At 37.9% G+C, this 15,559-nt stretch overlaps 1 protein-coding gene across 4 annotated transcripts in view; it reads left to right on the top strand.

Annotated features, from left to right (window-relative positions):
* Nucleotides 1–15,559, top strand: part of ARHGAP6 (Rho GTPase activating protein 6) — a 474,180-nt gene that overhangs the window by 415,660 nt on the left and 42,961 nt on the right. For all 4 annotated transcript variants that reach the window (XM_012784832.3, XM_012784833.3, XM_012784836.3 and 1 more), the window contains 3 exons: nucleotides 601–672; nucleotides 7,471–7,727; nucleotides 10,082–10,277. In XM_012784832.3, coding sequence (XP_012640286.1) covers nucleotides 601–672; nucleotides 7,471–7,727; nucleotides 10,082–10,277 — 525 coding nt within the window. The remainder of the gene's footprint in view (nucleotides 1–600; nucleotides 673–7,470; nucleotides 7,728–10,081; nucleotides 10,278–15,559) is intronic.

Raw genomic sequence — 15,559 nt, 5'->3', positions numbered from 1 at the left:
TGAAAGTAGCCTGACACATGCACCTATTAGGTACTTTATAGTCATCCTTTTATTTATTTCTCCCAAGAACCCCATGAACTTCCCATTTTATAGATGAGGGCACTAAGACATGTCCAAAGTCACATGGTTAGTAAGTGGTGTAGCAATAGTTAAATCCGAGCTCTATGAACCCCCAAATCCATTTCCTTATCCAGTTATACTCTACGAGCTCATAATGTCAAAAATGTATGTACCATTAACTCTCCTTTCATGGAGATTTGGTTCAAGATGAACATTGAGTTGCATAATCATGAAGAATAGGAAGAGACTTATGCAATAATAAAAACAAACATATCTAAATGTCAAAGTTAGATTACTTCCAAAGGAGGCAATTTTCCTATACTTTCCATGACTGAAAGAAAATTTAAGAGCATGCACAAAGATTCTGATTTTATGTGCTATCCAAGTCAGAGATTTTTATGTATTTTCAGAGCTGGTACTCTGTCAAATTCTCAGTGAAGTAAGAGAAAAGCCACACTTCTGCTAAAATGTAATTATTAATAATGTAAACTATCACTCATATGTTTATTTTTATAAATTCTTATTTTTTAATATTTACAGATGGACAGAAGAGAAAGAAATCTTTGAGAAAGAAACTGGATTCACTAGGAAAGGAGAAAAACAAAGACAGAGGTAAAGGATTAAGTAACTAAAGCAAATGCGTCTTTCATGGAGCATAATGGTTGAATTTGGTGGGGTTTTTGAATTGCATAGATATACATGGTTCAACTCTATTATGTAAACTGAATTTCTACAATGGAATGTCATTAAGGGCTGTTTTGCTCTACTCTTCTGTATTTGAGTAGCCCTGTACTGAATTGATGAATTCAGCTGGTTTGAGCAGAATGTGACCTTGGCCAAGTTTACGGTTCCAGTTATGATTCTGGCCAATCAGTTATGCATAAATAGGACCTGGGTCGAGTAGCCATGGACAGCATTTCTAACGCTAACCAGCTGTCTGGCAAATCCAGACAGGAAGGGCTAGCTAAATGAGAAAGAGTTTGGATTTGCTTACCATGACTACTGGAAAGAAACAGTTTCATCCTCATGGGTTACTGAAGATGGGCCATTCTCAACATTTTTATGTTAGATCATAGTATGCTTATTATTTGGCCATATGTTTTGGGAAACATTGACTCTTACACGGTTTGTGTCCCCTTCTATGTCTATTTAGAGAACTGACACTTAGCCACTCTGCAGTATTTGTGGTCATTTTTAACTAATATTCTCTGAGACCATTGACACAGTCCAGTTTCTTGTGGCTTGTTTTTATAGTCCTTTATGAAATGATTGCTGAATGGTGTGGTCGTATGAGTTTATTTTCACCTTATGTGACATAGTGAATGAGTGTTGAATGAAGACAGCCATATGTCTTGCCTTGGAATTCTTTTATGTAATGATTGAGTTTCTGCTTGAAAGGTAATGGAAGGCAATGAGACCAAGGGTATAAAAAATAATTGCATTGTGATCAGTATTGGACAAGATCTATTTCACACCAGTGATCTCAGTCTTTACACCCAGAACTTGAGCTGTGCCTAAAGGGTCATGACATTTGGTTCTTTGGACTAATGGAGTTAAGGAATTCTAAAAAATGGAAAACCATTGTTTTGCTTCCCTTACAGCAGGGTTTCTCAACCTTGGTACTATTGGTATTTTAGACTGGATAATTCTTTGTGGTGGGGGCTGCCCTGTACATTGTAGAATGTTTAGCAGCATCCCTGGCCTCTACTCACTAGATGTCAGTAGCACCACCTTTAACCAAAATCCATTCAGACTTTTCAAAGGTTTACCTTAAATTGGAGAAAAGGAAGTGAAAGTGTTGGTGATCCCTACCTCTAACTGCATAATAAAATAACTTGTGGAGCATTTAAAAATTCCAAGACCCCCACCCAAGGGAGTCTGAGTCCATTGGTCTGCAAAGGTACCTTGAGCATGGGCATTTTTATGAGCTTTTAATGTGCAATTTCTAGTATAAGAACTCTAGTCCATATTAACCAGATACCCACCAGGGCATGTCCTATCACAGTGGAATCTGTTGCTGGAATAAGGAAGGCAAAGGGTTGTCCAGCGACCTATCATTGTCTAATAAATTGTGTTATATTTAATTGGTTATGTTCTTGCCCTTATTTTTCTAATGACCTGAATATTAGTAGCCTACATTGCTTTTGTAAACTAGAATTTTTGCTCATTCTATTCCTACAGTTGAGCATTATTACCTCTCTTGATTATAACAATTCTCCATGTGTATAGAGTATATTAAAAGGATCACTGAGGTTGGTATAAGTAATGTATTACCTTCCAAAGTTGTTTTTCCCTAGGATGATTATATTGATATTAGGATTTAAATACTTATAATGTAGGAATCAGGTGATTTTTCAGAAAGTGTCCATTTGGGCTAGACTAAGCAGAATGAGCATTTTTGCAGGAGGTAGATGTTTGCATTACATCGACAGAAGAATATGTATGTGTGCTTGCTTATATTATGTACAAAACAGCAGAAGAAAGAATGTACGTGAATAGGAAGGGCCAATACACACTGAGCTGTGATATATTTTTCAGACCAAATCATATTTACATAAGCTCAGTGAAAACTATAGTTTCTATACTGCCTCACAGGGAACTAAGTGGGGAAAGGAAGGTAGGTTCTGGTGGTTCCAAATAAAAGACATATTGCCCTTCCAACTAAGGGGAGAAATATCAGGCTTTGTGGCAAAAGAGGTTGGTTTTGTTAAGAGTAGATTTGATGTTTTAAAACAAGGTATCTCAAGCTTAAGTGGAGACCAATTATGGGGCATCTTTTCTGAACATAAAGCCCTGTCCATGTCAACACTGGGAGTCATCACATGGATGTCCTGAGAACCAGGGCGTGAGGGGTGGGGTGCTGCTCTGGCACAGTTGTAATCAGTTCACGTTATTTCCTTCCAGATGAATATTAGCATTTTGGTTTGTAACAGCTGCACATGTGAAAAATGATCATCATTTGACTCCAAGAGTAAAAGAAGAAAAACAGGAAACTCTAAATGATCTCTTGGGTTAGGTCATCTAAAAATAAATAAGAGCAACCTTTTAGAATTGAATTGCTCTCCCAATACAGAGTGAATCATAAATGTTTGATATGTCACCATATTAATTGATTTCATCAGAATGAATCAAGTCCTGTATATTATTTAATTGCTTTGATATGCCTTGGTATAATATGTAACATATCATGTGACACTCCTGTGTCCCTCCTGTCACTGAAGTAACACCTATATGACTTTTGATTTACACGTGGAAACTAATTCAAGATTGACACTGGTTTGGAAAATATATTTTCATGCAGAATAGTTCCAAGTCCTTAATATCTCTTAGTTAAATTTCTTGGCAACCATAAGTGATTTTAAGACTTTCAGAACTTCAGAAAATTTCCTTCTTGTGTCAAAAATAAAGTAGTTGTGGGGGGGGGATAACAAAAATAACTACTGTGTTCCAGTTAATGTGTTTCTTGATCCAAGTTCATGAACAATAGGTTTTACTGTGGCATAACTCTAGGAGATAGGTCTCTCCCCCCAAGACATTTTTAGATCATGTCATATATGTAGCAACATAAAACCAACATAAAACTGAGGGTAGTTCAGTTCTTACGCCTTTGTTTATGTTGAAATCATATTGTGCCATGTTTTATTGCTCCTCACTAAGTATGTCACTCATTGTGAGCTGCGAAGTAACATGATATAAGAATAGCTAAGACAACTTTTACTTTTTTCCCATATTAAATAGCAGCAGAAAAATCGAGTTATCAGTTATCACTATAGAAATTCACAAAGAACATATATTGAATGCTGTCACTGAGTGCTAGTACTAGAGAAGAGACAACCAGGGGGAGTATGGTTTCAGAAAAAGGTAGGAAAGGACCAGCTCCCACAGGACTGTGTGGACCACAGCATGGCTTTTGGTCTACATGCTAAGAGGAGCACTGACACACCACCAATGCATACTAAAGAGGGAGTGATTTAATGGTGTATTTAAACAGATTGCCATGCTGCAGTGTAAGATGGGGTTGACAACAGAATGGAGGGAGGGAGGCCAGTTAGAAGGGTATTTGGAAGTCCAGGGGAATGATAATGGTACCTTGAACTAGGTGGGAGTAATGGTGGAAGTGGAGAGAAGTGGATGGAAATGAGAGTTAACATGAGGAGAATATGAATGACAAGGACTGCCAAGGTTGGTGAGCATGACATGTAGTGGTGTCAGTCCCTCCCAGGCAAAGATACACTCTGGCAGTCACCCAGATGCAGCCATTGAGGGGCAGACAGTGGGAGCATCTGGATTGGGGTGTTGGAGAACTCTACTATGGAGGGAAGCAAAGGTTGATGGGCAGAAGCTAACAGATCGGAAAAACGTGGCAGAGTTGGTGCAGTGGAGGGACCTTGGTAATAGGATGAGCTGACAGAGCATGCCAGAAGGATGGGAGTTGTTGTCAATGCAGACGCCTGATTCCAGAGATGGGATGACTTCTGATGAGGAAAGGCCTAGGATGGGACCGAGATATTGAGTGATAAAGATGGTATGCAGGAAAAGGTAAGAGGAGGAGGAACAAGTCAAGGAGATGTGAGGATAGAGTCTGATGGGTCATTTAGGTGGACATCCATGTCACCTAGGATGATGGTAGACTGGAGGTCTGACTGTGAGCCAAAGTCAATGACAATAGAAGAGTACAACGAGCAGAGGACGAGAGGAGCCTTGGAGTAGCAGATTTCTGCCATAAAGTGAAAGGGTGGAGGTCTGCAAGTAGCCGTAGGGGGCAAAAAGGATGAGCGACACTTTCTGACCTGAAGGTTCATGGAGAGGGAGCATAGACAGTCGGTACTAATGAGGACAGAGGGAAGCGTCTCCTTAGTGAACACATGCCATAGATGAGAACATGACACCCATCGTCCCCAGCCCGAGTACTGTGAGTCTGGGGTAATTTCTTTGTTGTTTGAAAAACCGTTATCAACTTTGTTAGCTTCTGTCAATACTAAGAGTCTTGAGGCTCCTTTGTCCCCTAACAGAAGAATTTTGAACTCCCAGATGGGCATGTGTCCCTAACACTTCATTTACACATAAAGGTGGGCTTCACTCTACAGACTTGGGATGAGTCCTCAATTTCACAATAGCCATATTTTTGAGAAGAAATAATAATCAGGAATACTTCCTGGAATTTAGCATATATGAACTAGGCACTGCAACACAGTTTAGAGCAAAGAGAGGTCTCCTTTCCAAAGCTTTGAAGAGTCCTCAGTGAAAGCAACATCAAGCTAAAGAGACTACATCAGAGCTCTACCATTGAAAGAATAAACTCAACCAGAAAAGAAAACCTATTAGAGGGAAATAAAGATCTGTTATGGGTGGCTACATCTCTTGAATGGGAATAAAAAAGAAATAAAAATTGGGGGAGAATGACTTCACGTATTTCACTTGTTTAATTTGTATTCAATTATTCCAATTTACAAATAGACTGGCAGACTTTTAGATATTAAAAATGACAAGTTCCAAAGAAAACAATTTTTCTTCTTTTTGTTCCAGAGATGTAAGAATTATCTAAATGAGTCTGGTTGGTTTTCCCTACATGGAAAAAATGGCTTGGAAAGGACTCGATAGTCCCCATTTTATAGTAAATGCCTGTTATGAGTGAGCCTACCTGCACAGACATGTGTCACTTGCTCCATTTATCAATGTTCTTTTTGCTCTTATTATCTCCCATCATTTCTGTTATTTCATGTAGCTGTCAGTCTTGTCAGATTTCCTCAACCCTTTTGAATTTGATTATTTCCACAGACAAGATGGCTCTGATTTATATAATAAACCCTCAGGGTGCACAAGTGGTCTGGTAGTGTCCCTCTTGGTCCCTAATTTTGCTAGTAGTTCTATGGCCTTTTATCAGTAGTCAGTATTGTATCTCGCTACACTGTCCACATTGAATCACTCGAAGGAGAAATTCCTAATTTTTTCATTACTATATGTCACCTAGTTTGTTGATAGAGAGTGGCAAGCATCATCTGAAAATCCCAAAATGCTGAAGTTTTGATTTTTTACTTCAAAACAAATTGCATGTTTTGATAGAACTGGAGGTACAGACTTTTTAAGCAGCACTTCTGTTTTTAATGTAGACTTGGCCATTAGCCCAATGATGTTAAAAATGTTGCCACAGATCAAGGAGGAAAACCTTTTAAAGCCTCTTTCCACCTGATTTAATGTTAGCCTTTTTTCTTTTAAATAAGAAACAATCTTAGAATTATTTTCCCTTGATCATTCTGGCTTCATCCATAGGGCTTATGAAAATAATGAAGAGTCTAGACTCCAATTTGCTGCTGCTAGGAGACCTAATTTGGAGTCTAAAAGGAATAATGAATTTGATTAAATTATTAGTGCTTTTCAGCATGCATCTAGAATATTACCCTAAGGATCCAAGGTAATGTATACAAGTGGATTTACTACAGAGATCCAGAAAGCAACTATATGTATATTTCCAAATAAAGCCATAGATTTATGCATTATGCCCTTTCTTCTAAATTGTCCTTACTAGAGGATTTAACAAATCGTATTCTGAGGCTCCTACCAGATATTTTTTGGTCGGGTCCACTCCCCATGTTACCAGCAGAATGGCTTGAGTGTAGATTATCAGGGTGACAGCCCCAACCCAGCTGACTGGAGATAGGACATGGAGCAAGGAACACAATGAAAACAGAGAAAACTTCTTCTCAATCAGTTCCCAAGCTACTTCTCTGCCTCTCAGGTTATCACTTCACATGCTGACGCTTATTGGGAACCTCAAAGTGTATTTACTGAACTGAATTTCAGTCTTGACTTCATGTATGTCTCTATTACAATACATGGTAGTCACTCGGTTATAATTATTTGCATGTCTGACTCTCCACTCCCTCCCTCCACCCCACACTCTGAACCACTCAAGAGTAAGGACTGGACCTTTTATAAGTTCTATCCCCCTTCCCCATTGCATAGCTTGTCATAGCATGTAGCAGGTATTCAATAAATGCCTGTTGAATGAATGTATGAATTCAGTCTCCTCACGCATGCCTTCTAGGCTTTGGAGCCTTCTGAGATATATAAATCAAAGACTAAGAGGTTGTAAAATTGTGTATTCATGAAGATAAAATATTATTTACACTCCGTCAAAAATGTCACACTTCTCTGTAAAGTTATTTCCTTTAAAATAGACTTGAGGCAAGTGGAGAAAAACTAGAGACCTAGACATGTAAGATGTGTTTATACATACTAGCTTTCTTTACTGAAATTGAAACTTTGGCCATTCTGATAAACATAAAAGTCACCTCTATATTTTGATGATGGGTCAATTCTTTAGAAAATAGTCTTATGTCTGAAAGATGACTGAAAGTCTTCACTGGTCCGGGCAGTCTCTGAAAGCTAATGTGTGTTTTTTGATTCCAGAATTTATCCCACAGGCATTTGGAATGCCTTTATCCCAAGTCATTGCGAATGACAGGGCCTATAAACTCAAACAGGACTTGCAGAGGGATGAGCAAAAGGATGCATCCGATTTTGTGGCTTCCCTCCTCCCATTTGGAAGCAAAAGACAAAACAAAGAACTCTCAAGCAGTAACTCATCTCTCAGCTCAACCTCAGAAACACCAAATGAGTCAACATCCCCGAACACCCCAGAACCAGCTCCTAGGGCCAGGAGGCGGGTGAGTTGGCCAGTATTTTCTCTGACACCAATGCTAGGAAAACTAAAGATGTATAAGGTTGTTCTTTGAGTTTTTGTTCAGATGCAAACTGGATATATAGTTTGTGTTCAAATAACTGTCAATGACCCCATTTAGGGAAAATTTACACTGGGCATGTGGCACCTGGCATGCCCTCAGACCTTTCCCTGACTCCTCTCAAAGCTGTTGGGTATCCCTCCTTTATTATCTCTGTGCCTCATGATAACCTAAACATTCTACAATATTGCCATGGATCCTGGTCTCTTAAAATCTTTTGTGTGGCCAGACTCTCCTGCTAGCTTGTGAGGCTCCAGGGTGGGCCTGGTGTTCTTGCTAATTTCTTTACCACCAGTCTTTACCACCAGTCTGAGAACATGCCTGGCTAAAATGCATTGGCTGCAGGTCTTCATAGACAATGAGATTTTTCCTTATCAATGGAGCATTTATTTTTCTTAGAACCACAGAATCCTATATATATCCTCTTTCAAATCAATACTGTAACAATATGTACAATTGTTATATGAATACTAAGGTATAGGCACTGGGCTATTATTTGGTTTTTCAAATTTCAAACCTGGAAAGCTGAGTTTTCAAGCAAACTGAATGGCGATTGCCTGAATCAGCTAATAAAGATCTCTTAAACTTCCTAGGTCATTGGGAGACCTTCTCTCCCTTTTTTCTCACCTGGAGGCCCTAAATCTTTGCCACCTCTGCCATTGAAGACTGCTTTATCTAAAACCCCAGACACTTCCCACTTGAAACACACATTTCTCAATCAGCCCCCAACATTCAGGACTTCTCCAAGGTAGAGGGGGACCTCAGCCACTTCTGTTTTTTGCCATATTGATTATATGTAAAAATGAAAAAAATGATGAAATTATAGCATATTTAAATTTGCATGATAAAATTGTTTTTTGAATTCTGTCATTGTTTCTCAGACTGTGTGTATAGACTCTTATGACAATAACACCAAAACTCTAAATTTGAGCTTTCTGGGAATCTAGAACTTAGGCAATGGGGCCCCCAAATACTTTCTCCTCTGTCCAGGCCCTGCTAGGGCACTAGTAGCCAACTTCTTCCTCTACCTTCATTAAGGATGGGTAGCTATAGCAAACACAGTTGGTACCCCGCTCTCTTTCCCTGAGCTTTTACCATTTCTAGCATGCCAGCTCACCTTCCACCTGCCAACACCTCACCTCTTTGCTGAGGGCTTTCTTTCATGGCCAGAGGCACCTGGCCCATGCAGATAGATGGCAGGCTGTAAGTACTCAGGAGATAACTTGGTCTCCCTGCCCCTATCAGAGGCTGCTTTTAATCAATGATTCTTGAGACTTGGTGTATAAATACCCCTGCTCCCTCACTCCTTAGTGGGGATAGCTTTGAAGTGCATGATCTACACTGTCTCCTAGAGCTTCCTGGGGAACTTGAGCTCCAATTGCCCACAATGGTAATAGAGTTGATAACGTTCCCTCCTTGTCTCATTTCCCCACTCCCCTACAGGTGTTTCCTAGGACCATGTCTCTAATAATTCACGTTGTGCAGCTTTTGGGAGAAACTAAACTGAGACCACTTTATGAAATTCTCCTATTTTTAAAATCTATTTCCTAGAGTCATCGTTGAGTTTTTTATTCACAAGGCTTCTCTGACGGCCAGGCATGGTGGCTTGGGCCTGTAATCCTAGCACTCTGGGAGGCCGAGGCGGGTGGATCACTCAAGGTCAGGAGCTGGAAACCAGCCTGAGCGAGACCCCATCTCTACTAAAAATAGAAAGAAATGAATTGACCAACTAAAAATATATATACAAAAAATTATCCAGGCATAGTGGCACATGCCTGTAGTCCCAGCTATTTGGGAGGCTGAGGTAGTAGGATCGCTTGAGCCCAGGAGATTGAGGTTGCTGTGAGCTAGGCTGACGCCATGGCACTCACTCTAGCCTGAGCAACAAAGTGAGACTCTGTCTCAAAAAAAAAAGACTTCTCTGACTACCTCACTCATTATATGATTTGTTGTTTGTTTGTTTCAAGAAATAAAGCGGTTGGGCCAAAATACTTTCATTATATGTTTTCTATCTCTTGTCTTCCATTTGGAAAATTTTGTCTATTGTTGAAATTGTAGCTGCCATTACCTTGCCCTATGTTGTGGAGGTTTCCTAACTCTTTCAAAAAGGCATTTATTTTGTTTCTTTTGATACCAGCAGCACAATTAATGAAATCAAGGCAGCATTATTTCAAGTATGATAAATAGTCACGAGCAAGAGTCTGTACTAGCCAGCAAGTGGGGGAGCTGTTTAGCCTGTCTGTCTGTACTCTTTATTCACGGCTGTGCGTCATGTGCAGGGTGCCATGTCAGTGGATTCCATCACCGATCTTGATGACAATCAGTCTCGACTACTAGAAGCTTTACAACTTTCCTTGCCTGCTGAGGCTCAGAATAAAAAAGAAAAAGCCAGAGATAAGAAACTCAGTCTGAATCCCATTTACAGACAAGTACCCAGACTGGTGGACAGCTGCTGTCAGCATCTAGAAAAACATGGTAAGTAGACTTGTCTATCAGTGATCAAGTACTAAAGACTTGCATTTATTCAAGCATCATTCATTTAAGCACCCAATTTCGATTCTGTGTTCATTGGATCAGGCTCTGGACCAAAACTTCCTTTGTGAAGGAAGTGTACAGATGTGAGAGTTTGCTTAAGAGATTACCAGATTAAACAACATTGTTGGGGGAAAAAATCAACTTGATGGTATTCAGACTGCTCAGCCCCCAGGAGTCCTCAGAAGTGTCCCTGGAAGCCAAGTAATTTAGGGAAAGATGGGGTCTGTTGGGCTGTGTCTGTCCCCAGGAACCCTTTCAAACAGAGCAGAGCCATTTTTATCTTTTATATATTGAGGTTCCTCACAAGTTTTCCTTTAAAAGAGTCCAGGTTCTTTTAAAAAAAAAAAAGATTTGTAAATCATTGCTTAAATGAATAGAAAATATATCCTTTTTGACAAAAGGTTTACATATTGCTATTTGCATTTTTGTAGAAGATGTTCACTTCAGATTTCTCCACAGTCACTCTTTACCAGTTAATATGTTGGTTTAAAAATGATACACAATTCTTTTAAAAATTTTCTTGAATTTAGACTCATTTGGGCTCATTAAACTTCCATTTCCATAATCTAAATTTGTTTGCTATAGTGTTAACATGCATTTTATGGACATGAGGAAAGCTTCTTAATTACTTTTTTACTATGAAAATAATATGCTCACTGTAGCACAAAAAAAGTAAACAGGAAAGAAAACTCACAGGCCTCCATGCTACCATGTAGACATAACTATTGCTAACATTCTCATCTATTTTCTTCTAATAAAAATGGGACTTTATAAAAAAATTAAGGATATACATAAATTTCTTAATCACTTTATTAGATATGGAAATCACTGGATAACATGGATGGCAATAAAATTAATGTATTAAAATCTTATTTGTTTATATAAAATTTTAAGTGTAGGCTCTTTTATTTTCTTTACCTTATCTTTCACATGCCTATGTATCACCTATGTACATCAATCATACCTCCTCTCTCTATATATATGTTTATATATATATATATATATACACACACACACATATCCAAATATAGTCATGTGATGCATAGCAACATTTCAGTTAACAACAGACCACATATATGATGGTGGTCATAGAAAATTAGAATAATGCATTTTTACTGCACCTTTTCTGTATTTAGAAACACAAATACTATTGTATTACAGTTGCCTACATTATACAGTACAGGAATATGCTATACAGGTGCATAGCCTAGGAGTGATGCTCTATCCCATATAGCTTAGATGTATAATAGGCTGTAACATATAGGTGTGGCTATACCACAATGGCAAAATCTCCCAATGACATATTTCTCAGAACATATCCCTGTTTTTAAGTGGTGCATGACTCTGTGTGTGTGTGTGTGTGCATATGATTATCTTCCTATCTCCTTGGAAAATAAACTGGAAGTCAAAGAAAATGTCTCAATCATTTTGAATTCCCAATGCTTATTATGATGATTAACATAATGTAGATGTTCAATAAATGTTATTTGAACAGAATTATTTTTTTAAAAAATAGCTTAGCAACTAAGGAATTCAATACTGTGAATATGTAAATTCAGCCTACATTTCACTGTGAAGTAGAAAAAGAGACACATACATTTAGAATTATAATTTTTCCCTATGAATATTATAGAGAGTGAACTGGAAGCATTATAAAGAATTATAGCAAGAATATTTTACCCTAGTCACACAAAAATCTAGTGTCAGGCTGAGTAACTGCTTTTGTGAAAGAAAAATTGGTATGTCTTCTTATTTTCTTGAAAATAAATTGTCATGAATTACAGTTTGTAAAATAGCATTTCTTTTAAGTATATTCAAAAACAGGGCAGTTCACTTTCTTTTTTGAAATTCTTAACATATAGTTTAGGGACTAAAGGCAGGAAGATAACCTGGTTTGCCTTCCAAGGCATTGATTATATTCCAGGTTTCCATAGTATTTCAACCCTGTGGCTCCAGAATATTAAGAGACATGTTCAGATTCAAACAGATATTGACCTTGGTCACTTTAAATCAATGAAGAAAGAGCTAACTTCAAAACATTTTTTCATAAGACTTTATTTGTCTATTTTTGAAATGGGTAGCAGAGGGCTTGAATCACTTTGGCCTTTTAAACATTTGTCAAAGTTGTTTTCACCCTCTCCAAATTTGGTCTTAGACAATTAGATTGGACCCATCTATATTCATGTATATAACCTTTCCTCACTTATGTTTTACCCAAATGCTTTCTGTACTACTAGATCAGAATTCCTTTAGCTCCCTCAATTTTTCAGAAGCACATATTTCCAAAAAAAAGATAAGAATATAGCAGAGAATCAAACTATATTATATTTCTGAGATTTAGGCTGATTTTTAGGTGAGACCTACTGTTCGGTGTGCCTGCCCCATTTCCTGAAGTCCTTAAGCCTGAGATTTGGGATTTCTGAAGGAAATGGGAGAAAAGTAATCACATCAATGTCTGGTACAGGACACAGAGAAGTCATATATCATTGCCAGATCTATGCCTTTTTTGATGCACAACTTTTTATCAATGACTATCTTGTCACGTTTACTGAATGCCTTGACTGTATCTTCCCTTTGAGGAAAGGGCTATATGGCTATGTCAGAAGAAAACACTGGCCATCTAAAGATTGTCATTTGCTCTACCCTCAAAAAGAAATTTAATTAAATTGTAAAAACCTTAAATCATTATAGTCAATTGAGATACATAGAAATTATAGCAATTAATCACTATCTAGTTACTAATTAGTTTTTTAAATCACAATCATTGTTACTGAGGGGAAATTACTTATAATTGAGGAAATAATGTCACAGCAATGAGTATTTCTGAACACTCTGGAGAATTTCAGCCAAATGAATAGTCCCACCTGTGTAGAAAATGCCTTTATGTGATATCTCACTTCTAAAGAAATTTCAACCATTCAGAAACCATCTGAGAATAAAAAATAAATGTTGCCCAAATTAAAATTACTAAGACCTACTATTATATTAAAGTTTTCTATTTTGCATGTAAAAGACCCATTCAGTTCATTCAGGGTCTATTTCTCTCTATATAATGGTATGTGCCAGATATTATTCTAAGTGTTTTATATGCATGAATCAAATCATTGCACAACTTTTGATGTAGGTACTAATTATGATCATTTTGCAGATGAAGAAATATAATTCTGTATTTTATTCTAAATAGCTTGATTATCCTGTTTACAGTCTCCCAGAGAGGTAGAAGCAATAAATGAGGTTGGGGGTTGGCTTCAGTTATGAGGCGGACAAACCAATGGCAGTAACAAGGAGGGTTCTGAAATCCTTTGGAATAGATGCAAAGTTGGCCGGGAGCAGTGGCTCATGCCTATAATCCAGGCACTCTGGGAGGCTGAGGCAGGCGCATCACTCAAGGTCAGGAGTTCAAAACCAGCCTGAGCAAGAAAGAGACCCCGTCACTACTAAAAATAGAAAGAAATTAATTGGCCAACTAAAAATATATAGAAAAAAAAATTAGCCGAGCATTGTTGTGCATGCCTGTAGTCCCAGCTACTTGGGAGGCTGAGGCAGTAGGATCGCTTGAGCACAGGAGTTTGAGGTTGCTGTGAGCTAGGCTGATGCCATGGCACTCTAGGCAGGGCAACAGAGTAAGACTCTGTCTAAAAAAAAAAAAAAAAATAGATGCAAAGGAGCATTCCCCTAAGAGAGTAAAGCACCACTATGTGCTTATGTGAGTCAGCAATAACTAGCCTCTCTCCATGATTCTTCCAAATTATTCTGGAAGTTCAAGATAACACTTAAAAGATATAGAACCAATAGATGAGGTGTTTATGGTTATTATCTTTTCTAACTAAAAAACCCTGGAAAACCAACTTAAAAAGTCATACTTAATACAGAATGTGGTAAAGTCATTAAATAAATATACAAAAGGTATCCATTTCCAACATAAGAGCAATAATAAGTTATGTATCATCATAAAAATGATTTATTCATATTAATATAAAAATACCCAGAATATCTGCACAGATAAGAAATTTCTATGAAGAAAACTGCAAAGCTCTACCACTAGGTATAAAACACAACTTAAACAAATCAAGATGTTTACTTTGTTTCCGGATGGAAAGAAATAATGTTAAATGTTAAAAAATTTAAATTCTTTCCAATTTAATTATATATTGTACTAGTCAGAACTCTTTTAGTGGCAGGAGAGAGGAACTCAGATAAAACTAGATTAAGCAAAATGCCCTAGCTCCCCCCAAACCCAACAACAACACCCTTATTTATATATGGGGAGTCTGATCTAGATTCAGGCATAGCTGAATCTAGGATTCAAATGAGGTCATGAGCCCTCTCTGTCTATTTGTTGGGACCAGCTCTCTTCATATGGCTTCAAATGGCCATTAGCAGCTCCAAGATGGTGTCACTCTCAAAACCAATTATCCCAAAAGAGGAAATGAGCCACCCATGAAAGAATAAATGTAGACAGTGCTCATCAATGGCAGTGATTAATGGCTGGCATAGAAACGAGAGCCATTCAGACATTCTTTGCCCCCTGAGGGAAGTACACAATACTTCTTATGAAGTATTCTTGTCCCCCACTCTCAAAATCACACCTGAATCAGAGAAATCTCTGGCTCTAACTCACTCTTTACAGGAAATAAAGATGAGAGAAGAACATGTGTAAATGACACCATGGAGTGTCTAAATCCAGACGATGGGGAGATCTGTAGTGGGAAATCATTGCTATTTCTTCATCAAACCAATTATAAGGAAAAAATTAAACAGAGAGGGAGAAACATAGATTAGGAGACTAAAAGGCACATGGACCATATCACAGTTTGTGAACCGTACATGGCTTTTAACTGGAAATTTCATGCTATTAAGGAACTTGTTGAAATGTCTAACATGTGGTAGTGATACGAATTGTGTTTTTTAAGAGACCTACTATTTTAGAACTGGGTTTCTCAACCTTGGCACTACTGACATTTTGTACTTGTTAACACGATGCATTCTCACATGTAGGACATGATCCTAAGAAAATCAATCAGAGACGCAAACAAAGGGGTGTGTGTGGAGTTGTTCACAGTAGGGTCATTTATAACAGTAAAAAAAGCATGTGTATTTTGGGGGGACCTGTACATCATTCAGAGGGGGAATATGGGGTAAATTGTGGCCCATTCACACAATAGAGTAGTTTGCGTCCATTTTATGTGACATTTATAAGGAATTTTTAGTGGCATAAAAAT

This window comes from Microcebus murinus, chromosome X (genome assembly GCF_040939455.1).
Source record: "Microcebus murinus isolate Inina chromosome X, M.murinus_Inina_mat1.0, whole genome shotgun sequence".
NCBI classification, from domain to species: domain Eukaryota; kingdom Metazoa; phylum Chordata; class Mammalia; order Primates; family Cheirogaleidae; genus Microcebus; species Microcebus murinus.
Note: the sequence above shows the minus strand (reverse complement) of the source record. Positions and strands in the feature narration are given on the sequence as shown.